The sequence below is a fragment of the Sitophilus oryzae genome, unplaced genomic scaffold (assembly GCF_002938485.1).
Source record: "Sitophilus oryzae breed Bouriz unplaced genomic scaffold, Soryzae_2.0 scaffold_179_pilon_pilon, whole genome shotgun sequence".
In the NCBI taxonomy this organism is placed as follows: Eukaryota; Metazoa; Arthropoda; class Insecta; order Coleoptera; family Curculionidae; genus Sitophilus; species Sitophilus oryzae.
The window spans coordinates 6,034,770-6,061,805 of NW_022146501.1; the positions used below are offsets into that span (position 1 = coordinate 6,034,770).

Genomic DNA, 27,036 nt, shown 5'->3' on the forward strand with positions numbered 1-27,036 from the left:
ACAACCCTGTAGAATACAGGGTGTTCCTTAATGACATGCTAATATTTAAGGGGGTTATTCTTGAGTCTATTTCACCAAGAAAATAACTGCATATGAATGGGTCAAAATTGAAAAAAAAATCATAATATCTCTCTAATGTTGTTATAGATATCTGTGTGAAATTTGATACAACATCTCCTATGCATAAAAATTAACTTTTTAAGAGAAATAAAAATTGTTTAGAAATGAATGAAGATTTTGAAAATAATGTTTATTTTAAGAGAAGGCTTTTTTCATCAAAAATATTCAATATAAAACCCGTATGGGCGCCACTGGTTGAAATATTTAAGGTATTTGGAATGCATAGAAGACGCGTATTAGGTTCCATAAAGAAAGTTATTATGAAAAAAAATCCTATTTAGAAAAGATTACCTCCCTCTATTTCAAAAGTTGTTTAGGATATATACCGGGTGAGTCTCAAAAGTGGCTTACCCCCTATAACCATTTTATTATTTCAGATGAAACGAGATTTGGTATGTTAGTATATGACATAAATTAGGATTGATTGACGTATTCAATTGTTTTCTGTGTCTTCCTGTTTCACCGGAAATGACTACAACTTTTGATTTTTAAATGGCACTCTCGGTATTTTTTTATTTTATTCGATAGAAAATGAACAGAATGACATAATATCATATGTCAACTTTTGACATTTTCGTATATGGTTTATTTGAAATTGTAACATGAGGTTCATAATGACAATTTGACTCGAAATACCAAGTGTGGGGTACCAAATTATTCGCAAAAAATGCTTTTTCCAAATATGCTGATCAGCCACCTTCATTCCATTTGAAGAAATTGAGATATCATTAAAAATACGATTTGAGCTTCTTTTAACCGGCCGGGATAAGACACTAAAAACATTAGATGATCAAATCTATTTTTCCAAGGCTCCTTGATCAAAAATTTGTGTTTTTAACACAGCCATGGCACTCTAGATTAAAATTTAAAATACAATTTATTTCTGAGCAAATATGTCAAAAGTTGAGTATGACATGTCATTGGATTCAGAGTGTCTTTCTCTCTTGAATAAAGTAAAAAAATACCCAGGGTGCCATTTAAAAATCAAATGTTGTAGTCATTTCCGGTGAAACAGGAAGTGACAGAAAACAATTGAATACGTCAATCAATCCTAGTTTATGTCATATACTAACATACCAAATCTCTTTTTTTTATCTGAAAAAATAAAAAAGTTATAGGGGGTGAGGTACTTTTGAGACTCACCCGGTATATTCATTATATTTTTTTTCTTAGTAGGTAAGCATGTTATTAGGAATCACTCTGTAGATAAAATTGCACATAGTATCGATGAAAGACAAAACTCACAAAAACGTTGTACCAGTTTTACCAAAAGATCAACCTATATATCGTTAAAAACAAAAACACGTCAATATATTTGTCTAATCCAATTAATAAAAAAAAACGAATATTTAATTTTTTTTTGGCAATTGAGGGATAAAAATTTTCGCTAATTCCACCTCAACCGTACGTTCTAAAAAAACTACTGTCGCGATCGAAAAAAATTTCTGTTTTTTACTTAGTTTTTGTTTGGTCTATCTAAAGTATACTGCAGCGTAATTTGAACGGTAACCCCCTGCCCGGGCCCGGGTACTTGTGTGACTTTTTGCCCCTACTGGACTTGTCCTTTCTGATTTCGCGCACTAGCGAGTAGAACGCGTCGTCCACGCCCATGCGCGTCTTCGCCGACGTCTCTATGAAGGGGATACCGTACTGTTTGGCGATCTGAAAGAAAAAAGTTCTTTAGTTTGGTATAAAATCAGTGGCAGCTCGTCAGGGTAGGCCTCTGAGGCCGCGCCTCTCCGTTAAAATGAAGGAACGATTTATTTTTTTGTATCTACTTTTTTATTTAATCTATACTAATATATAAAATCTTTAAGTGACTGACTCACTGATTAATCACGATCCTGCTCAAACCACTCAACGTAAGAGGCTCAATTTTGGTATACAGGTTGACTCTAGGGTGTAGAGGTTCGATAAGAAGGGATGTTTCGAAATTCCAGTTCCAAGGGGGTGAAACCACCCCTCAAATATTACAATATTTTTTATTTAAAAAACGGTCAAGTTCCCGAAAAAACGCTTAAACACGTATATTTTATTGTTTTTTTACATATTTTAAGATTTTTTAAAAATGTATACAAGGTGTTTCAAAAATCTGATCATTGATTAATCACGATCCTGCTTAAAGAGCTTGACGTAAAAAGCTGATTTTGGAAAACGGGTTGACTTTAGGGTGTAGAGGTTCGATAAGAAGGGATTTTTTGAAACTTGAATTCTAAGGGGGTGAAACCACCCCTCAAATATTAGAATATTTTTTATTTAAAAACCGGTGAGTTTTTCGGAAAAACTCTTAAACACGTATATTTTATTTTGTTGTTTTACATATTTTATGATTTTTTAAGGGTGTTTCATAAAATATGACCATTGAGTACTCACAACTCTGCTTAAATTTCTTGACTTTTAAAGCTGATTTTTGGTAAACGGATTGACTGTGGGGTGTAGAGGTGCGATAAGGAGGCGTTTCTCGAATTTCAAATTCCAAGAGGGTGAAAACGCCCCTCAAATATTACAATATTTGTTATTTAAAAAACGGTTAGTCGCTTGGACACGCATAATTTATTTTGTTTTTTTACATAATTTGAAATTTTTTAAAAAATCATACAGGGTGTTTCAAAAAGTTGGGTAATTGATTAACCACGATTCTGCTTAAACTTCAGCTTATTTTTGGCAAACGGACTTTTCGAAAGTCAAATTCCAACAAGATGAAACTACCCCTCAAATATCACCTCTTCTTTTTTAACTGCTGTTTCTCTATATAGGGTGTTCCTTAACGGCACGCTAATATTTGAGACGGCGATTCTTGGAATTATTCTAACAAAAAAACTTCATACGAATGTATGTCCAAAACATCTTAACTATTGAGAAACAGGGTCGTAAAATTTTCTAAAATATTTTTTTTTAAATAAATCTTGCTGTTATAGATATTTTAATGAAATTTGATACAGGTCTTCTATGTTTCCAAATGCATTTTTTGATATACAAAAAAATATTTTGTTCTATCTCTTTATTTCCATCAGAGAATAAGTATAATTTATAAACCATATGTCGGACGAAAAAAACGAGGTTGAAAATAAATAAGATATTGAAGATTTTGAAAATAATATTTATTTTAAAACAAGTCAGTGACGTACTATTTTTTCTCCTAAAATATTCATTATAAAACCCGTATCGACGGCACTGGTTGAGATTAAAAAGTTAAGTAAAGTTTTTTTTAAAGTTTACCACCCTGTATCTCAAAAGTTTAGATATTTAGGACATATGAATATTTAAGATTTATAAGTTTTTCTCATAAAATAGGTCCAAGGATCACCCCCGTAAATATTAGCATGTCATTAAGGAACACTCTGTATAATATAAGAACTATTTTATGTTCAGGGAATAAGTGTAAATACACGACACTGGTCTATGTACAATAAATGATAATAATTTTTCTTCAATGTATGGAATATAGATTTAAAAGCCATAGTACTAACAAATGTTATAACATATTAAAGACAACAATATCTGTATTTGTTACCTCTTCTCAAAATATGTATTCTAATCATAAGAGTGTATAAAATGAGTACCCCTCGCTCCAATAACATATAAATATAACGGTTTCCTTACTTACAAAATCACATGTAACCAAATTCCATCTTTATAATACTGATTTTTAAATGGCTAGAATATGTATGTACTTTTTGTTCTCCTATGTATGACTCTTATTATCTAAGAAATAATAAAAAAACCTACGTCTCTAGCCCGATTCATATCAACCACCCATGCCGGCAAGTCACATTTATTTCCTACAAGCACCATCGGAACCTCCTCGGTATCTTTCACTCGTAAAATCTGCTCTCTGTATACCACAATGTCATCAAAACTTTTTACAGAGTTCACAGCAAAAACAAGTAGAAAACCCTCTCCTGTTCTCATGTACTGATCACGCATTGCACTGTATTCCTCTTGTCCTGTAACAGTTCACATCAAAGCTAGATGTTCTACATTGAAAGAAAAATATCAATCTTACCTGCAGTATCTAATATATCTAAGAGACAGGTTTCACCATCTATAACAACTTGTTTTCTATATGAGTCTTCAATTGTTGGGTCATATTCGTCCACAAAATGGTTTTGAATTAACTGAATAGTTAATGCAGACTTTCCTACACCACCAGCACCCACAACAACCAATTTGTATTCAGTCATTGTTGATTATAAAGCAAGAACAGTTTCAAAGTGGTATTATGATGCTAAAATTGTTCTGTAAGGCCGTAGACCCTGTTATAACTCAACTTCAAAATAAAAAAAGGACTAAGCCAAAATAAAACAACACAAATCTACCTCACTAATTTACCCAAAACGTAACATAGAACACAAAAGTAATGCGGGGTTAGTAACCTATCAGTACTCTATTTTGGTATGAAGATATCAAAGCATTTTGAGGATTGGTTCCGTTGGAATGCAGCAGCTCTATTAAGGTTACTCATAAATGTGTTAAATAGTTGCTTAATTGGTTTTAATTAATTTTTAAATCGTGAACTAAAACAACACAAAGTAGACGTTTGGATAATGTCATTTCACTTCACTCATTTCTCGGTTTTTTTGGTTACTCACCGAGAGGTGTGTTCAATATCCCTGAAGTTAGACATAAATAGAAATAGAAAAATATATGATATTACAAAAAATATATTAATTTTAAAGCCCCGATATAATCTTAAAGCATAGGTATAATGTTCCTTTAGGCTTGATATCATTTAAAATTATATTTTATCAATCAGTTTGGACTTGCCCTGATATTCTTCTCTTAAATTGTTCCGAAATCATATACAATCAAATAAATAATTTAGTACATCTAGACTGTTCTAATAAATTTTATGGACACATTCTCTTACTAAGAACCGTAGAAAAGCTAAATTTAGAGAAAATGTATCGATTATAGGCTTTGAAATCGATTTCTCATTTTAAAAAACAAAATATTGAACATACTTTATTTTTTGAACGCGCTCAATATGACTGACGTTTCCTGTCAATAATGTCAAAATAATTTATCGTTAATCGGCCATGTTGTTTATAAGGCATTTAAATATTTAAAGCTCTGCCTTGCAGTGGGGGTATTGTTAATGAGCTATCCTAATAGTTTTCATGGAGAATTTATCACTCAACTCATTTACGAAAAGGCCTTATTGGAGTACGCAACTTGAAATTCTGTGATCCAGACTGTGTGTTTTTATCTGAAACTAGTGTGCAGTGAAAACAAAAAATCATGTTTTGATAAGCTAGCTTCAAGCCCTGTGTATCTAGATTATTTGTAGTTGTTTGGACGGCATGTACTTTGATTGACGTTTATTTATTATAATTTATTAACATGATTTCTACATAAAGTGCAATCTACATCTTTATACTAAGCTTTACAATATTCGACATTGAGAAGAATAGGATTTATTAACAAGAATCATGTCTTTGGAAGTTAGTGACAAAATTTTACGCCAAACAAAACTGCGTGCAGCGCGGAACCTTTTCGATACAGTTCGTGAGCCCCCTTCGGGCAACTATGATCGGTTTATACCATGTAGGACTAACAACAACTGGGAGACTTGTTTTGCCACTATGCCCGATCCGAATAAGACCGCTCAAAGTGGTAAAAAGACTAACAGAGAGAACGGTGAGAACTCTAGAGACTCTTCGGTGTACAATATATTGTTACGAAACGAGATTCTTGGTGAGAAGATAGAAGACGTTAAAAGCCAGTGTGATGATAGGCAAGCTCTTACGCCTATAAAGAGTAGAAACTTATTTCAATATGGGACACCGACAAAGGTAAGCCTTATTTTTTCTTTTCTTTGACTTTTGTTATTGTTGTTTCGGAACAAGTTACAACTTTTCTTATGTTATTTAATAATTTCTATGTAATACAAGCATATTAATGTAGTACAAGCTTACTTTTATCAGTACTAAATATAATTTAATATTGTGAAAACTGAGTTTACATTACAGTAAAATTTGTCTTATCTGTTGACAAGAAATAAAGTGTCATGTAGGTACCTATTTTTATATTATTTTATATATTTCTTGATTACTTATTACTAAAATTATAGGGCTACATGCAGATGCTCTAAACATTTTATTTATGTGTAATTTTTCTTAAAACTAAAAAATATAAAATAATAATAAATATATAAAAAAAAAATTCTAAATTTTTGCAATTTAGAGGATATTTTCTGTGATATTATATTGTTAACAGAGAAGGGCAAACAAAATGTATTTATAAATAGATTTTTATCATTTTTTATCTCAAGTTATCCTATCGTTAATCTTTACTTTCCAGTTTCGAGGTAAATTGTTTTTTAAGGTAAATGTTTGGGAAAACTCCATATTTGTTTTTTTATTTGAGATTTACACTCCTATCTTTTTTACAAAAAAATGTGAATGATGGTACTCACATTTTACAAATATATTTATAAATATACAGGGTGATTTATTACATAAAAGTTGTTTTTTAGTTTCCGTTCAAAAATAAGTTATATTTAATTTATCAAGTGTTTTATTTTTATTATGACTAAAGTTTATTGATTAAGACAGTGTCACCAAATTTAACTTAAATAGGTAGCATATTTTTTTTATTTTTTTTATATTGGAAATATGTATTTGCTTTCTAAAATTCATTAGAGTAAAATACAGTGTATTAAATTTGTAGAAAATTTAATTAAAAATGGTATTAATAATTCAAAAACCACTGGTATGAACTAGGTATGACATTATGGTATCTTTGAAATGAAAATTTTATGGTAAATCCTCTCAGAAAAAAAAACAGCATCACATTTAAAGAAAAAAATATTTGATTTGTCCTGTAGGTATATTTATGAAAATATTTTTAAAATATGCCTTACTTACTATCGCCTGCATACCTAGTATGTTTGTAAGTGAAATTCTCCATTAGGAGACTGATGTTAGTTTTTTTGGGTCACCCTGTAGTATGATATACCAAATTTAATGTCTACACGCTGTATCTACTTGGTATAGTATTAGTCTCTGTATTAGTATTAGCTTTTCATCTACAGTATGTCTCCAGATTGTCTTTACAAGAGGAAAAACTTTTTTATTATTGGCATTTTGAGAAAAATTAATTGCTTATAAAAAAATTTGCTTGTTTTGAAATGGTTAATCCCGTTTATACTTTTCTAATTTTATATACCATTTTCGAGAAAATAAAAAAAAATGAAAATAAGATTGAGATTTTTCCAAAGGCCTCCAAAAATCAAAAGGCGTTTAGAGTTTAGAGGAAAAAATTCAACTATATTTTTATGTTTTTTTTTTAATTTTTTTAACAAGCAAAATTTATTTATGGAGAATGCATTTTTCTCAAAATGTCAATAATAAAAAAAAATCCTCTTGTAAAGACAATCCGGGCACATACTGTATATAAGTAATGTATATTTTTTAAATTATTTATCTAGCTTGTAAAATATGCCTTTTTAACGAGCTTTTTAAATGTTTTTTTTCCCTTAATATGTCAAAATTAAATGAAATTATAGAGTACATAAGTACCTGCAATGGTATCTAAATTTATTTTCGTTTTGATACCTAGGTACTAGGGTACTAGGTACATAAATTGCAATGAAAGAAGTCATAACACAAATATTAACTCCATGTAGCTAAATTTGTAAAAGTATTATAAGTACATAGACAAGGACTTATTTATTTAGGCACTACAAATAAAGGAATCCATACCTAGACAGTAGATGCTTTTGACTCAAGAATGTTTTTAGGAAATTAAAAATTAGAATACCTACTAAAAAGTGTACTAAAAAAATCCAGAAAAAACATTCCTTTCTGATAACTTCAATTTTATTTTAACTTTTTTAGTTTCTTTTTTTTTTCTATAAACTGTATTCCAATATTAGGAACGTTTAAAATTAGAATTAGCCGAATCGGTCCAGATGTGTTTTGAAGAGATGCGTTTACCAACGGATAGTATTTTATTTTTTTTATACTTATACCTAGATTTGAATTCCAAATGAGTGTTCTATATTGCGGTTTTCTACATCTACGATAGAAAAAAAAAGACGTCAGAGTTGAATTATATGAGAATGTCATCGATCATAATTTTCAAGTTCCAAGCTAACCTGACGCCGTTTTTTTATAATAAGGTATAATGTAATTAACCAAGCTTAAGATAATGTAATAACTAAGATATGAGTAAATTATTTCGATAGTTTCAGAGATGTTATTAAATAAATCAAAAAAATATGTATTTTCCAGCTTTTTTTAAAAATCATTAAAAATTCAAGAACCCTCCTGAAATCAAAACTATATTAGGTATTGACTTTATAGATGGTCTCTACTTATCTTTGCTATAAATATGGTAATCGTAAATCATACAGGATGTTCAAAATTCTACGCCAAAATTTCTAAAATCTAAAATAATTTTTTTTAATGGGACACCCTGTATATTATTTTTTTATTAGATGGAGAGTTAAAAAATGAACATTTTTTAATTCTCCATTTAACGGTAAAATACGGGAGAAAAACCATTGGGTGGCATTGATAAAACTTTACTGTGGAAAATGTCATATTAAATAAAAAACCGCGAATATCTGCGAAACCGTTAAAAATTTTGAAATTTTCTAAATACAAAAAATGTTCATTTTTTAATACTCCATCTATTGAAAAAATAATATACAGGGTGTTCCATTTAAAAAAAAAGCGGAGAAAATTTATTTTATATTTTAAAAAGTTTGGCGTAGAATTTGGAACATCCTGTATGATCTACGGTTATCATATTTATAGCAAAATATGTATAGACCATCTAAAGTAAATACATGATATAGTTTTGATTTCAGGACAGTTCTTGTATTTTTAATAATTTTTTTTAAGAAAGTCTGAAAATTTATATTTTTTATTTATTTATTAATATCTCTGAAAGTATCGAAATAAATTTAATAATATCTAAAGGGTTATCTAAGGGTTAAAGGAAGCCAAAAATGCAATAATATACAGGGTGTTCCATTTAAAATAAAAATCATTCTGATCCAAACACACTTTTTTGAGCCACCCTATAGAAGTTTAAATATTTTCCTGAAATACATCTTCGTACATACTTTAGGTTTGCACTTAAACAAAATTCTCAAGCTTTTTATTCTAGGAGCTACAAATGCCCGACGCATGCACTATTGCCGGACCCTGTATAGTGCTTTACTTTAATATACTCAATCTCTAGATACGCAATTTAAATAGTATAAAACAATATCTTTTGGGGCAAATGAACCCGAGATTTATTTCGGATCTAATAGATTTTTTCATGAATGACCACGTTGGTCGAGGTATTTCCTTCACTCCTTCCCCCGCACATTCGTCCGCCTCTGTGCCGTCGTCGAGTAACATCAGCTGTGAGATCAGCTGATCGCGGCCGGCAAAAACGTCTCGAAAGGGGCCACAGCAAGGCTACGCCGGCCGGTCTTTTGCTATAATTAAAATAGCGTAAAAAGCGGCGCGAAGATCTCCATCGAAGGACCGAAGAATCGTGAAGATTTGAAAAAAGGCGTCGAAGAATTGTGTTTTGATTGTCCTTGAGACTGTTTGACGATACGTTTTTTCTGTAATTGGGCTGTTTTGTTCATAGAAATCTAAAAATGCACGTTTATATTATTTGGTTTTTATTTTTTAACTAAAAACAGTGATGAGCAAGATTTGCATGCAAGACCAAGATTCTGTTCGTCTTGGTCTTTGATTTTTAAATGGTAACCTCGATATTTTTACTTTATTTGATAGAAAATGACATTCTAACTAGTAATGCTAGTAATAATCATTTGTCTATTTTTGACATTTTTGATTAAAAAATAGTATTTTAAATTTCAATCTAAAGACTAAAGACTACATACTTTTACTATGTATTCGTATTTATGTCATCTACTAATATAGGTACCACCTGTCGTTTTTTTGTCTGAAAAAATTATTGTAAAAATAAAAAGTTATAGGGGTGAGCCACCTTTGAAATACACCCGGTATATTATTGATTAATATGGCTGTTAAACCTTTACTTTTAATGATATTGAAACTGAAAAGGCAAGAACTACATTAGAATTGCAGTAAAAACTTTATTTTTGAGATATGTATTCTCATATACAGGGTGGTGCCTGTCATACGACGCGGAGGCTCCAAGGAGAACGATAGTTTGTATTAAAATTACATTTTGTGACGAGTAGGTTAATTTAGAGTACTTTTTAAAAAGATAGAGAGTTCTGAAAGGTGTCTCTAAAAAAAGTTACACATTAAAGTTGTGTTTTTTGTAATGGAACACCCTATATACTAATTGATTTTCGCATTCTAGGAGAAAAATAAAGGTGAGTTTTATTAGAAGTATGTGGCTAAAATGTAAGGTTTTTGACTTATTTGACATTTTCTAAAAATGAAGGACAATGTTTAAATTTTAATAAAAGCTACCTAAATAGGAATTTACCCAGTATAGATTAATATGTGGTTAAAATAACTGTTGAACTTAAAATCAAATTAAAACTTGACCCAAAAAATTATACAGGGTGAGACAAAATTAATATTGAACATTGGTCACCTCTGAAAGCAAGTTACACTTTAATTTAAATGGAACACCCAGTATATTATTCCGATATTCAAGGGGGAATTCATGTCTCTTCGAAATACTATTAGGGTTGCCTACCTCTAAAACCAAGATTTTCCTAGATATTTTCATTTTTATGATTCAGTGTCAGTAGATCATTATTACATATTTGATAAAATCTAGGTGACTGGTCATTGAAATTTAAAAATGTATTCTTCATCTGAAAATCAATTAATATATAGGGTGTTCCATTACAAAAAAAAAACATAAGTTTGATGCGTAAATTTTTATGGGGACACCCTGTAGAACTCTCTATTTATTTTAAAAAATGTTCTAAATTAACCTACATATCTGCTCGCAAAATTTAATTTCGATATAAACTACCGTTCTTCTTGGAACCTCTTCGCGTCGTATAAGAGGCGCCACCCTGTACATTAAATAGGTCTACTTTTGTGACGTCACAAAGTATGGTCTTATGCCTCTATCATCACGTTGGTTACGTTCCGACATATGGCCAATTCGCGTGCAACCATTTGTGTTATGGAATCAAATGGATTTTATGGTAGACTCGTTTTGTTTTTAGGCAGTCAGCGGGTGTAGTAGAATTTGCATAATAGTAGCAAAAAAAAATCGAATTAGATGGTATTGTTGGTTTTTGATTGCCCTCTAATTTTGGGCAAGTGTAACCGAGCGTGTTAATTAATTTAATTAATCTTGATAACGCAGCTTCTTCATTTTCTGGATTTTTTAATATAATATATTTTAGAGATACCTAGTCTATTTTAATTTAAAGGTATACTTTTTTGTAATTTTTTGGATGTCGTCTGTGAAAATATAATATTCTTTTACTGGACAAGACTATAAAAAATATACAGGATGTTTCAAAACAAATGCGAAAAACTTCAGGGGGTGATTCCTTGTTCAAAATAAAGGGTAGTTTGCTTCATAAACGTTGGGTCAAAAGTCAACCATTAGGGAGATATTGCGGTCCAAAGATGGCGGAAAAATAATGTTTTTATTTTTTATCTTGAAAACGAAAAGAGATAGACTAATAAAATTTTATGGAAGCATTACTGTTATGAAAACACACTTTCTGGTAATTTTATCACTTTTTTAAAATGGTGGAAGGGTTGAAAATAAACTACCCTATCATTCTTGTTAACGAAATTTAAAGAAAAATCTTATCAAATACATGCAAAAAAATTAATTTGGATAGTTTAGTTTGTTTAGAAACTTTTTTTCTTCTTGTATTTTTTGATAAAACTCACCGATTTGAAATTAAAAAATAAAATGTAAAGCATTACATGTCAGGACAAAAAACATTTTCTGATAAAGAATCTAGTGGGCTGCTGTAATATTTTTAGGAAAAAATCTAGTCGGCCGCTGTTACTTTTTAGGATGTTCCTAATATTATTTTATTTGACATTACTCTACTGCAATACGTTATTATCTAAATGATTATTATTATCGTTATTATCACTAGATTCTTAATCTAAAAATGTTTTTTGTCCTGACATGTAATGCTTTACATTTTATTTTTTAATTTCCAATCGGTGAGTTTTACCAAAAAAACACAAGAGGTAAAAAAGTTTCTAAACAAACTAAACTATTCAAATTAAAGCATTTGCATGTGTTTGATAAGATTTTTCTTTAAATTTCGTTAAGAAGAATGATAGGGGTAGTTTATTTCAACCCCTTCCACTCATTTTAAAAAGTAAAAAATTACCTGAAAGTGTGTTTTCATAACAGTAATGCTTCCATAAAATTTCATTAGTCTATTTCTTTTCGTTTTCAAGATAAAAAATAAAAACATTATTTTTCCGCCATCTTTGTACCGCGATATCTCCCTAATGGTTGACTTTTGACCCAACGTTTATAAAGCAAACTACCCTTTATTTTGAACAAGGAATCACCCCCTAAAGTTTTTCGCATTTGTTTTGAAACACCCTGTATATGTAATAGAGACAACATATTTTTATTAGAGATGTATAAAATATATCGATATACCCAAAATATCGATATATCTTTTTATATTTATCGATAGTTTCTGACAATATTCTTAATATTATATATGTATCGATATTAGGTATACAATTTTGAATTGTATGTTTTTTTAATGACGTTATTTGTTTAAAATTTATATTTAAGAATGTCAAAATAGCACAAATCGACTGGCAGGGATAGATATTAAAAAAAAACACATTTTTGAATTTTTATCAAATTTTTTATTAAAAGAAAATGTGTCAAGATTTAATTATACGGGGTGAGTCTTAAATAAGTGCAAATATTTTCAGGGCTGGTAGTAGATCTCGATAAAAGAAACATATTTTCTCTTTACCGTTTTTCAAATAAGTCCAAAATAACCGAGGTATTTTAATTTGAAAATTTCCAAAAAAAAATGATTTTTTTGCTTAAATTTTGAGAACCACATGATCTTTTCTCGGTTTTCTTTTTTGTAAATTTAATCTACTGTACTTATATTGCTGTATTATCAAGAATATACCTATATCAAGAATATGTATTTTTATTAAAACACATGGAAACTATATTTTGGTCTATAATTTTGAAGTAAACCTTGTATAAATAGGAAAACTAATATTATTAATTAAATACTTTTCCTAGCCATTGCGTAATATAATAATTATTTTGTACCTAGAAAATTATATATCATTAAGGTAGAAATTCATACGACTTGAATAAATGGATATTTTTTTTTCAGTCATAAATTCAATTATTCAATTATGTACTTGGCATTTTTTAATTCACCACTTATGTTGAAGATGGAATATATTGTAATTAAAATACAATGTTTTTTTTACAAAATATCTAGAAATATATTTTTGTTCGAATTGGCATTTTGTTTTGTGTTATTCGAATTAAAAAAAAGACATTTTTTGAAAAACCGAAAAAAGTAATTTTTCCATTATTTGTCGTCATATAGTTGTCATAGACATATGGACCATCGTTTTTGAATTTTCTGATTAATGACTTTTGGGATGCAATACATAATTTACCATGCCAAACCCGTTTGAATTTAAAATTTCAATTGGACGGATCACCTGTGCATAACGCGGCAGTTGTCAGGGAATGGTTAAATGAAAATTTTGAAAATAAGTGGATAGGTCGAAATAGCCCGCTAATTGAGTGGCCACCGAGATCCCCGGACCTAACACCCCTTGATTTCTTTCTTTGGGGTTTCTTAAAGCAACAAGTTTACAAGTCTAGACCTCAATCTGTACATGAATTACGTATTAGAATTACAGAGGCTTCTGCAAATATTACACCACAGCAGCTTAGGAATGTAACTGTTAATCTAAGAAAAAGATGCGACAAATGTATTGAACTGAATGGAGGGCTGATACAAGCAACTAGAGTTATTTGAATATGTTTAACTTATTATTCGGTTATTGTGTTGCTTGTAGTATTTTTATCATTGTTTGTAATAAAACTCGTTGTCGTGGATTGTTTTTTTCAAGGGTTACTTGATAACTCATCGTTAAATTGGCAAAAATAGGGAATTATTTAATTTAACTGCAGAATTATTAATAATTAATAATTTTAAACGAAATTTGGTACAGAACTGTTTTGGGGGATGCCGAATGTAGGGGTGTACTAAAATTTTTTGAAAAAAAATCGCTAATATGATTTTGCAAATTTTTCACCACAAAAACTTTATTAAGTAGGCCTTGTTTTTTGTGAAATAACATGACATTGAGCCCTAAAGTACATTTTTTGAAACTTTATATTTGAAAAAAAAATCATCAAAATCGGACTATAAACACAGATTTTATGGAGGGTGCCCGGTCTTGAGTGGGTCACACTATAAACAGTTATTATTTACATCAACAAAACTCACCTTTTTAACAACACTTAAGGGACATAAAGGGCAATTACTACCGCTTTCCCGTTCAAAATATTCCAATGAAGTTGCGACGAGTTTTTTACGGCTATTAAGCCATCTTGTACCACTTCGCACTAAAAGAGATTCTAAAAAAAAACAATGTTCGACTGCAAGGTCTACTAATAAACATGTTTAAGCTTAAAGTATCACCACAGCTTACAGGTATCACGACACTATTGACACTATTTGTTTAAACCAAAAACTGATAATACAAAACTAAAGTGTGAAAACGAATGATAATGTCAGGAAATAAGTAAATAAATGAGACAACTTAACATTTTTTATAGCAGAGCTGCCACCTGAATCCCCAGTTAAAATACAATGTTTTTTTTTACAAAATATCTAGAAATATATTTTTGTTCGAATTGGCATTTTGTTTTGTGTTATTCGAATTAAAAAAAAAAGAAATTTTTTGAAAAACCGAAAAAAGTAATTTTTCCATTATTTGTCGTCATATAGTTGTCTCTAATATTCAGAAAATATGTTTTTTTCTTGGCTCGCCATTTATTTTTATTATACCCTAATCAAAATAATTACTTATTTGTATTAACTAATAAAGATATTATACTTAATCATTAATAATGCAATGCCTTATCGCAAATCACAACATAATTTGTCCTAATTATACATTTATTAATTGCTGTGTATATTTATAATAACAAAATAATTACCTACATATATATTTTTTTATCTCGAATATATGCAAGTGTATTTTTAGACAGTGACGGTTGTACAAAAGTTTATTTTCATTGCCTCTTATTTTTTAAAAATAAAATTTTTAATTTTTAATAGTTTTGCACTAATTGTACTCTAGATTGATATTTAAAATACTATTTTTTTACGAAAATGACAAAAGTTGACATATGATATGTCATTCTATCCATAGAATGTCATTTTCTATCAAATGAAGTCAAAAAAATATCGAGGCTGTCATTTAAGAGTCAAAAATTGTAGTCACTTCCGGTAAAACAGGAAGTGACAGAAAACAACTGAATACGTCACTCAATCCTGATTTATGTCATATACTTGCATTCCAAATCTCGTTTTTTTGTCTGAAAAAAATAAAAAAGTTATAGGTACGTTTGAGAATACCCCGGTATAATAAAATTAGAAAAAAAAACAACCACAAAAGGCCTTCCAGCTAGCTATCGATTTATCAATATAATTTTGTGTATTAGAGCGCCTAGATAACATTTTTTTGAGTTTGTATATTTTCATTATTTTTGAGTGAATTTTTATCTCATTTCCTGATTACTTTTGGCAAATATTTGAACTAATTTTAAAATTTGGAGCTTAAAATACACTTTAAAAATAATTTTTCCTAATTTTACGAAAATAAGCCTCAAAGACAATCGTCAAACTATTCCATTTTATCTTAACTCGTTTATTATTAGATATTTTTGAGATAATTAGTTTTTAATGGTATATGCTTAAAGTTGAAAGTGTTAGTCCCATTTTTGTTAATATAATTTGTCAGAAGCGAACTCGTTAAATATTTAATTTTTATTTGACTATTTAGCAAAACTATTAACTTAAATTTAGGTACACTTAGTTATAATGATTGCTGGTAAATACAGGGTAAATCGTAAGTTACTGTAAAGTCCAGAGTGGCTCAGTTAATGATTATTGCTAATAGATTTAGGAAAAATTAGATCATATTGGGTCAGTTTTTATTTTTAGGAATTTGTACCATACGATCAAAAAAAAAAAATTTATTTTATTTTATTTTTATCCTTTTTTTAATCTCTCTAATTAGTATTAATTTTTGACAAGTTTCATGTCAATTTTAGTAAACGACGTCTGACAGAGATTGACCTCGCCAAAATTATTATCGATTGTCATTTCCCAGCCTTCTTTGACGCCGTTTTTTTTATCATACGGTACTACTTTGCGGTATACGATTCCAGAACATGGAAATCATATTGGTATATTATATTTCTTATTATTTAAAACCAATATCTTTTTTTTGCGTGAAATAAGCTATTAGTGAAAAACTTCATGGTTATATTCATTTTACTGATTTGTTTCTTAGAAAAATGGTTTAAATTTTCTGTTTTTTACTATTCCTATAGCCTATAACAATAGTCGATTGAGACGTGACTGAGTCAATTTTTCTATGGTAGAAATTGCGAGTTCTAACCGCAATAGATTAGATGAGAAGCGAATTTTTGTCTTGGATACGGAATATTGAACTGAATATATACTTGATTGGTGTTTTTTTTCGATAGGCAGGTATCATTAAGATATCAAGCCTGGAAATGTAATAAATACTATTTATAGAACTCTATAACAGCGATATTTTAGTTGTAGTTCACTTCACAATAAAAAACAGTTTTTGTGTCTGCTATTGTCAATATTAAATTAATTTAATTTAAACTTTTTTTTATAACTATTAAAACTATTTATCATTATTCGCAATTATAATGTTTGTATTTCTTCTCGAACAAGAGATACTTTAATTACATTACTTTAAATACATTATACACACTTTATTAGTGGCTAATCCAACTCTCTGGGCACCGAATATTAACTATAAACTGTCCTCTGATCTACACTTAATTTTCCCTCGATTTTTCCTCTACTTAACTTTAAAAAAACACAAAATACACGTTATAACACGAACCAAAATGCAAAAGCAATTGTTTCTCAATTTGCAAAACGCCAGTTGACATAATTTGACACAAATTATAACCTATAATTTAGCAAGAGTTTGACAAGTCTCAAAAAAATATTGTGGTTAAGAACAACAAGAGACGCATGACGGATCTATATACCGGGTGTGTCTCAGAACTGGCTCACCCCCTATAACTTTTTTATTTTTTCGGATAAAAAAACGAGATTTGGTAATTAGTAATTGACATAAATTAGGATTGATTGACGTACTTAGTTGTTTTTGGTCGCTTCCTGTTTCACCGGAAATGACTACAACTTTTGATTTTTAAATGGCTCGCCCGGTATTTTTTTACTTTATTCGATAGAAAATGACATTCTGAATATATTTTAACTTTTGACATTTTCGTTTAATAAAAAATCGTATTTTAAGTTTCAATCTTAGAGTGCCATGGCTATGTTAAAAACACTAATTTTTAACCAAAGAGCCTTGGAAAAATATATTTAATCGTCCGTTTGTAGTATCTTGTCCTGGCCGGTTTAAAGATGTCCCAATCATATTTTTAATCATATCTCAATTTTTTCAAATGGAACGAGGGTGGCTCATTAGCATATTTGGAAAAGGCATTTTTTTACGAATAATTTGATACCATACACTTGGTATTTCGAATCAAATTGTCGTTAAGAACCGCCATGTTGCAATTTTAAATATATCATTCTATTCAGTTCAGAGTGTGTCGAATAAAGTAGAGATGGGCGGTTATTGGTAAAAAACCGGTTATAGGTTAACCGGAATTATCTTTAAAAAATAATAACTTGACAAAATTAACCGACACAAATTAACCGGTTATTCAAATAACCTAACCTAGCAAAACTAAATATTTAGTTTTCCTATAGGTTTACTGACCTCTACACTCCATTAGTCTACTTCAAATTTAGATAATAAACTTAGTTAAATCGCATGATTAAATAGAGATTGTAGCAATGTAAGTATGTATATGTACAAAATGAGTTTAAATAAAAATGCTAACCTCACTTTTTTGACTAGACATGGATATGATATTAAAACTAGTAATTACTTAACGTTCAAATAAACCACACAACTCACAAGTTCTACAATCTACAACCAATTTATTTTAATCAAATACCAAAGAAAAATAAAGAGATTAAAATGAATAAATAATGAAAGATTATCTTCATTCATTACTTGAACTTCAATTTTGTATTCTTAGTCTAAGCTTCAAGAGAGACTTCAAACTACAAATAAAATATATTTACGGTGAAACGTGGGTGAAACTGGGCGAAACCATGGAAAACTTTTGAAAATCCGTTAAAGTCGGTTAAAATTTAAATATAGAATTTAGAGAATCTATTTGAAGTTAGGTTCGTATCACTTGGCTAGCTGGTGGCTAGTAGTAGTCTATGCCATTAGTACTTTGTTTTACGGCCTGACCTGTCAGGGCCATTCGGCCGTTGTTTTGATTATTATCATCAGGGTTCGCCTGATGCCTGATTTAATTTTGACATTTGATGTTTGATGTCATATATTTTCGTTTTGGGAGCGGGAGCGGGATCTCCCGTTATCGTCGTAATATCTGGAAGATCCGTGCCGTTCGCTTCTTCGAAATTTACGATTCAAACAGCTAATATTTAATTGTTACTTGTTTTAAACAAGTACGATTTTTTAAAAAATAACCGGCTATAGGTTATTGAACGTAATGCAAGGTTATTAGGTTAACTGGTGAAAAAAAACTACCTTTAAATAACCGGTTATTTTAGAGGAAAATACCGGTTATTCAAAAAACCGGTTACTTTTGCCCATCTCTAGAATAAAGAACAAAATACCGAGGGAGTCATTTAAAAATCAAAAGTTGTCATTTCCGGTCATTTCCGGTCAAGTCATTTCCGGTGAAATAGGAAGTGACCAAAATCAGTTGAATACGTCAATCAATCCTAATTTATCTCATATACTAACATACCAAATATCGTTCTATAATCTTAGAAAATAACAAAGTTATAGGGGTGAGCCACTTTTCAGACGCACCTGGTAAATAAACCCATCCATAATTTACTTAAAAAATATTAAAAACTTTTTTTAGTGAAATAAATGTGGACGTCATCTGCCTTTTTTCTGTCATCGTCTGTCGAAATCTCACCTGAGTCGTAAAACAGAGTATAGAATAATTTTTGTGGACTCAACTTTATATTTTTTACCCCCTCAAAATTCCAAATGATTGATCACGCATTGATGGAATAGAAAACTCATTTCTCCAAACATCCGAACAGCTGTTTCATTCATCTAATAATATCCCACACCGAAAATAGACGACCCTGCCGACGCGTTCCATGTCCGCCATTTACATAAATTAAGCATTAAGGCGTATGTCCAAATTCGCGTCTAGTCGGGCTTCTAATTACTCATTTCGTCGTCTGCTTCTGTCTTTATACGCGAAACATGTGTGTTTCGCACCCATTGTGAGCCCAGGCCCGATAAAAACGACCAGTGCCATTGACTTTTCCGTTTTGGTTTAAATTATTTTAGAAAATGTCATTATACCATACGATCAAAAAAAAAACGGCGTCAAAGACGGCTGGGGAATGACAGTCAATGTTAATTTTGGCGAGGTCAAGCCCTAGACTTCATTTACTTGGCCGGTACTCTTTTTTTAATGGCGCCTGCTGCCAGCTGGCCTTAGGAAGGTTGTGATTTATTTTTATATTGAGTAAAAACAGTGTATAGTTTAAAATTCGAGAAAATATATTTTTTTGCAAATAGATTTGTGTTTTTGGAGCAGTTATTATTAATCAACGTAAACAGTCAATTAATGTATTTTTTTCCATAGCAACTGTTAAAATTGCCTTATACATATCTTTCAAAAATAGTAGATAAAATAATACTTTAACTAGGTATATTAAATAATTCTTTAACAGCGAGGATAGGTTAAAAACTTTATTTCTTCTCGCACGTTTTTTAATTGCTTCCATTTTTGAAAATTTTTGTATTCCTTTTCATAAGTTATTCGGGATTTAAATGGAAGTAGTTTGGATATTGCGTTTGTCGCCTCAGCCTGAATATCTGTTGGTAATTTACTTATTTCGTTTTGAGCCATTTCTGGCTCCAATTCAATCACCAATCGGCACGAAAGAGAATTAAAACATATTGACTCAAAACTGACAACTAAAGAGACAGCTTTATTTATTTGTCAAATTACATAGAAACCAACGCCAACCCAGCACAATATTTTTTCTACTCCTAATAAATTCCTTGAAATAATAATTTCTGAATATTTTCTAAAACGTAACTGGCTATGGAAAAAAATATTGTTTTATACACAACGATAAAATTGCGTTATGGTCTCCCGAAATTAATTCACTCGCGATTTCATCGCTCGTGAATTAATCTTTTCGGTCGACGATAAAATACCATTTTATCGTCTTGTATAGAAAATAACTAGGAATACTGGGATAATATTAATTGGTTAGGTTAGATTAGGTTAGGTTGTGGTTTAACAGTTTTTTATTTATTTTTTAATGAAATATTAGTATCAGCACTCTTATTAATATTAGTATTTGTTACATGTTTAAAAGTTGCCTAAAATGTCAATATTCCATGGGTATAGTGATAAATGAGGCCTAAATTATAAGAAAATGCATTTTGTACGAAAAATTGAAGAGATAGGTAAAAATGGTATAATACAATTTGATAGACAATTAAATTGTGCATCTGATTCTCGTAAAATATAGGGGGTGTTCCATTTAAATTAAACAAGTTATTGCCATTTAAATCTGGTAATTATTTAATATAAATTTTTAGACACTCTGTATAAGGTAATATTTTGTTTATTATTGCAACACAATACCTGATCAATAAGTATAGTCTGTCCAACGAGAAGATCCTTGACAGTGATAGATGTGTCTGTCATTTTAATTTCAAAGTAGTTTATTTTATTTTACAAAGAAATAAGTTGGTTCAACTGGAACGCATAGCAGGAAATTAATATATGTATTTAAAATTTGACTGACAAGTAACTTCAAAATATTGTGAAAAAAACTGTATACAACTGAAAAAATGTAATCGAGTTATTTTATTTAATAAAAAACGGTATGTTTTAATACAAAACAAACAAAAACAAGACACCACATACCAAAAAAGCAGCAAAAAATAACACTTACCAAATTTTATACCTCACAGGTTGATTAATTAACTTTAATCTTAATTTTTTTAAACCAGTACCTTTTGACATTATTTTTCTGCAGTACTAAAATCCATTATTTACCTATCGTGGATGTCGATATTTTACAGCTACTCCAGTTTTTAGTATGTGTTTTGTATGGTCCTTCTACCATATTCGAGATGCTCTTATCTACGACGAGATGGTATACGAACTTTATTGATAGTAACTTTATTGGTGTATCTGTATAAGACTTTCTGCCTGGGCAGCGAGTATTAACCATAAACTGTGCTCTGGGTTCTACAGTTAATGTTCACTCGATTTTTCCTCCACTTGACTTCAAAAGACACAAAACACACGTAATAACACGAATCAAAATGCATCATCTTCCAAAACGCAGGGCATTTGACAAAAGTTGTCACAAAATTATAACCTATAATTTGGCAAGACTTTGACAAACGTCAAAAATCTAAAGGCGAGTTCATACGCATCGGCGTCCGTTTGTCGTTCATCGTTCCGTCAAACCAATAAAACTGAAAGACGGTCTGTCATTTTTGAAATAACCCAATAAAACTGGTTAAAAACAACAAGTGACGACGCATGACGAATTTATATTTAAACCCATCCATAGTTAACTTAAAAATTATTAGAAACTTTTTTTAGTAAAATAAATAGATTGGTATGGGACGTCATCTGCTTTTCTTCTGTCATCGTCTGTCGAAATCTTACCTGAGAAAAAAAACAGAGTATAATCTAACTTCAGTAAATAATTAGTATTAAAAACTTTGATACCCTTGGAGAAATGAAGCCTTAAAATTTTTACTGCTATTTCATAAAATTGAAAATATTTCAAAACCGGTAAGATTTAGGTGTGATAAACCTTAATTAAATTTTCCTTTATTTCAATCGTATAGAATCTAAAAATAGAATAATATACAGGATGTTCCATTTAAAAAATGCAACTCTAATATTTTTTACTTATTTGGGACACTGTATCTTGTAAATATATTTTTAAATTGTATAGCTCTAATAGTCCTTCAACGAGCCCAAAACTGACAATTTGTAAAAATCTAATGGTTTAGCTACAATACTCCGTGTCGTATGTGGTAAACAACCCTGTATAATTTAAGAAATTGTACAAAGATTAATTTTCAAATTCAAAATAAATACGTAAGATTTCAGATAATGACAACCTGGAAAGCATTACCACCGTCTAGACGTCGAATACTTAAAAAATATTTAAATATGCACTGCCGCGACATAAATTTACCCGAACCTTTGCCCTTTACTGATTTCCATTAACTCCTTAACCTATTGAAAATGAGTCGTTATTTCTTTTTTATCAAGTATACAAGTAGCGATAATGTAATGGTAATAAGCCACTATGCTTATCGGGACGAGTAGACTTATTGTTGTTATTCGACATTCTTTTGTCGATATCTACCAAACAGGAATTGTTTATAATAATTATAATATGAAAGATATTGATTGTAGGTTTATCATGGTTTTCGTTTAGGTAGTCAATACAATACCGCAAATATATACCTGTTTGTTATGGTATTATTTGATTTAAGTCATGTTTCTTTATTCGCAATACCTCTATTCATACAGGGTGGGTCTTAAATAAGTGCAAATAGTTTCAGAGCTGGTAAATCTCGATAAAAGAATAGCTATTTATGTAACATGTTGCGAAATGAATGTGTTTTAAGCACGGGACACAAAATTGTACAATGCGTCGAGTGGTTAAAACACTATTTTTGAAACGAATTTCATACAAGATTTTTTGTGAAAGCGGATAATTTGAGATTTTTATGCTATTATTATAATTTATTTTTAAACATTTTTTCAAATGTTCTGGTAATAATGGTTTATGCATTGTTTAATGACAAAGTTCTGTCAGGTTCAAACCAGAGAGAACACTAATAACTAAAGTGAGAGAGACCGATCAACGTTAATATTTGAAGACTGTGTTAGTGGCGCGGCCTTTGGCGTCTAACCCGAACTATGAGCGCATTATCGATATAGTAGGTTGCATTCATACCTATATACTGGCGCCAAAAATTTAAAATTTGTATATTTGAACCGAACCTTAATCTTTCAAGTTTATAATAAGAAATATTCGTAGTTTTTTTAAATTATTTTGTTGACAACGAAAATTTATTATTAGACTTTAAAGCATTAAAACCTATAAACAAAATGCTGTGTAGGAACATAATAATTTATTTAACTCCATACTCCTTGCCATACTCCCACTCAAGGCTGCAATCTTCAGTATCTTTTTTATCTAACTTGGTTGGGAGTGAACAGGGAAGCACGGTTGGGAGCTCGCACAGAGTATCAGTAGGTATCCCGTAGGTATTCAATGTTTTTGATAGTCCTTATTCTATAACAAGAACCTAGCGGTTGAAGAAAATAATTTGTATTACTGGAAATAATATCAGGTATAATACCATAGGTTCCATAGGTATCAGAAAAGAATGTGATGTTTTAAATTAAAAAAATTAAATTAGCAATGTACGATTATTATGTGTACTCAATATTACTATTAGGTATGTTAAAATAATTACCTAGATAAAACTTACCTTTAAAGGAAACGTTTTGTCTGGGTCTCAACCACAAAACAAAAATTACAAAAATGCCGAATAATCGTGGAATCTGAAATAATCAATAATGACAATAATCTTCTCTTCTGACAAGCTAAAAGAAGAGGCACATTCAGTCAAAAACAATTTATTACTCCGATTTGCTCCGATTATCAGCAGATTTTAGTTATCTTCTTCTAGAACTACGAAATAGAAAAAGCTACTGACAATCTAATTAATCCTGTCAAATGTTTAACTTGCAAAGTTGAAAACTTCCTTTTTTGACCGCCTAAACGCTATGCGCGTCTGGGATGCGCGGTGACAAAATAAACTTGTCTACGAAATGCCCTATTCCACAAGCCCTCTCACTTTAGTTATTAGTTTCTCTCTGGTTCAAACGTCGCCGTATTTCCTACAAAGTTTTGTGAAAAAATGAGTGATAATGACGAGTCTTTGGATATTCAACAAGCTGCTGAAACTGCGCTATCCACGTTAGTGCCCGAGAAGTCGAAAAACTTATACGAGACCACCTACAACAACTTTGAAACCTGGGTCAAAGAAAAACATGTTGAGAACTTCACAGAAAAGGTATTGCTAGCCGATTTCCTGAAGTTATCCACTAACTTAAAGCCGTCAACTCTGTGGAGTAAATATTCGATGCTCCGCACCATGATCCATGATTTACCTGAACAGAAACGTAGATATTAGCAAATTCACAAACCTTATTGCATTTTTAAAAATAAAAGCTTCCGGATATCAGGCAAAGAAATCAAAAGTATTTACAAAACTGGAAATTATTATTTTATGAAAGAAGCCGATGACAAAGAATTCCTGTTAGCTAAAGTTGTCTTAATCGTTGGAGTATTTGGAGCACGTAGGAGGGAAGAAATCACGTTTTTGACCGTAGATGCCATTAAAGATTGTCAGTCATTTATTAGTGTGAAGATTCCGAATACAAAAACCCATTTTCCAAGAGTGTTTACGATTACTGAGGGACCAATAGATGGTATCAATTACTTACATGTATTTCGTAAGTACGTAAAACTTCGACCACTCAATGTGACACATCAGCGATTTTTCTTGACGTATCGAAAAAATCAATGCTGTACCCTGCCAGTTGGAATCAATACAATTGGGGGTATGCCAAAAAAGCTAGCGGAATTTCTTGGACTTTCCAACGCCATTGAATACACTGGTCATTGTTTCCGGCGCAGAATACCAATGATTCTTTTCTGATATTATTTAGATTTAGATAATTTGTTCTAACGAAATTACCTGCCTAAATCAACTAAATGTCTTAATTTCCACCTATTATCATCTCTTCCACGTTTGTTTAATTTTTTAATGAATATACGGATGTAAAATTTTTGGAAAAACAAAACATTTTCGTCATTGCTGAACCGTGGATAATCAGGTATTTTGCTAAAAAGCCGTAATTTATTGCTACACGGTACTAAATTGGATCTACTCTACTAGTATAATTAAGTTTGTAAATGTGTGTGACATTCCATTACCTGTTCTCTATGTATGAAGCTTCTAATCGAGTTTGTAGTAAATTATTATGAATGAATTTTAGCTTTACCGTGACTTTGTATTTCTTTGCTTGTATTTGTCCCTTATAGTCAAAAAAACGGCGTCAAAGACAGCTGGGGAATGACAATCGATGATAATTTTGGCGGGGTCAATATTTGGACGTCATTTACTAAAAATTGACATTAAACTTGTTAAAAATTAACAGTAATTATAGAAAGATGATCTCGAATATTAAATTACATCATTTAAAATCATTTTTACTCAATCTATACTAATAACCACTAATATAAAATCCTTAAGTGATAGACTCACTGAATCACGAAAATGTATACAGGGTGTTTCGAAAAATCTGGTCATTGATTAATCACGATCCTGCTTAAAGCGCTTGACGTAAAAAGCTGATTTTTGGAAAACGGATTGACTTTAGGGTGTAGAGGTTCGATAAGAAGGGATTTTTTGAAACTCGAATTCTAAAGGGGTGAAACCACCCCTCAAATATTAGAATATTTTTTTATTTAAAAACCGGTGAGTTTTTCGGAAAAACTTTTAAACGCGTATAATTTATTTTGTTGATTTACATAATTTAAGGTTTTTTTAAAAATTTATACAGGCTGTTTCATAAAATATGACCATTGAGTAATCACGATTCTGCTTAAACTGCTTGACGTTTAAAGCTGATTTTGGCAAACGGATTGACTGTGGGGTGTAGATGTTCGATAAGGAGAGGTTTGTCGAATCTCAAATTCCAAGAGGGTGAAAACGCCCCTCAAATATTACAATATTTGTTATTTAAAAAACGGTTAGTCTTTCGGGAAAACGCTTGGACACGCATAATTTATTTTGTTTTTTTTTTACATATTTTGAAATTTTTTAAAAAATCGTACAAAGTGTTCCAAAAAGTTGGGTAATTGATTAACCACGATTCTGCTTAAACTGCTTGACGTAAAAAGCTTACTTTTGGCAAACGGATTTTTCGAAAGTCAAATTCCAACGAGATGAAACTACCCCTCAAATATTACCAAGTTATATAATAATATCGCCATATTGTTTTTCCTCATGCTGACATAAATGTGAGAAAATTTTATCCAGTTTGTATTCATTACCATTACAAATGATTAATTCGACGCGAACGAAGTCGCGGGTACGCGCTAGTATAAAAATAAATTACAACCTTCTTAAGGCCAACTAGCAGTAAGTCCCATTAAAAAGAAGAAAAAGAAGTGTACGGGCCAAGTAAATGATGTTTAGGGCTTGACTGCCAAAATTATCAACGATTGTCATTCCCAGCCGTCTTTGACGCCGTTTTTTTTAATATTTCGTTTCTGTTTTTATATGTCCTTCGAACGAAATACAATTGTTATATTACTAATAATATGAGAGATAATTTAAATAAATTCTTATACAAAAATTGATCATTTATACAGAGTGAATCTTAAATAAGTGTAAATATTTTCAGGGCTGGTAGATCTCGATAAAAGAAACATACCGTTTTTCAAATAAATCCAAAATAACCGAGTTATTTTACTTTGAAAATTTCCAAAAAAACGATTTTTTTGCTAAAATTTTA

General features: G+C 30.4%; 2 protein-coding genes across 4 annotated transcripts in view; one reads left to right on the plus strand and one right to left on the minus strand.

Annotated features, from left to right (window-relative positions):
* Positions 1–1,289: 1,289 nt before the first annotated feature.
* Positions 1,290–4,684, minus strand: LOC115882689 (ras-like protein 1). Of its 3 annotated transcripts, none has more exons than XM_030900897.1 (4): positions 4,453–4,684; positions 4,127–4,390; positions 3,850–4,067; positions 1,290–1,782 (listed from the first exon to the last, which is right to left on the minus strand). In XM_030900897.1, exons 2-4 carry the CDS (start codon positions 4,302–4,304, stop codon positions 1,597–1,599), a joined length of 582 nt encoding a protein of 193 aa, XP_030756757.1. In that variant the 5' UTR covers positions 4,305–4,390; positions 4,453–4,684; the 3' UTR covers positions 1,290–1,596. The 3 variants fall into 3 exon arrangements, with proteins under 3 accessions (XP_030756757.1, XP_030756756.1, XP_030756755.1); XM_030900896.1 differs by having other exon boundaries at positions 4,127–4,409; XM_030900895.1 differs by having other exon boundaries at positions 4,127–4,684.
* Positions 4,685–5,153: 469 nt separating this feature from the next.
* LOC115882654 (fizzy-related protein homolog) overlaps positions 5,154–27,036 on the plus strand; it is a 92,906-nt gene continuing 71,023 nt past the window's right edge. The window contains exon 1 of the mRNA XM_030900850.1: positions 5,154–5,915. Within this exon, the coding sequence (XP_030756710.1) occupies positions 5,553–5,915 (363 nt within the window). The 5' untranslated portion in view covers positions 5,154–5,552. The remainder of the gene's footprint in view (positions 5,916–27,036) is intronic.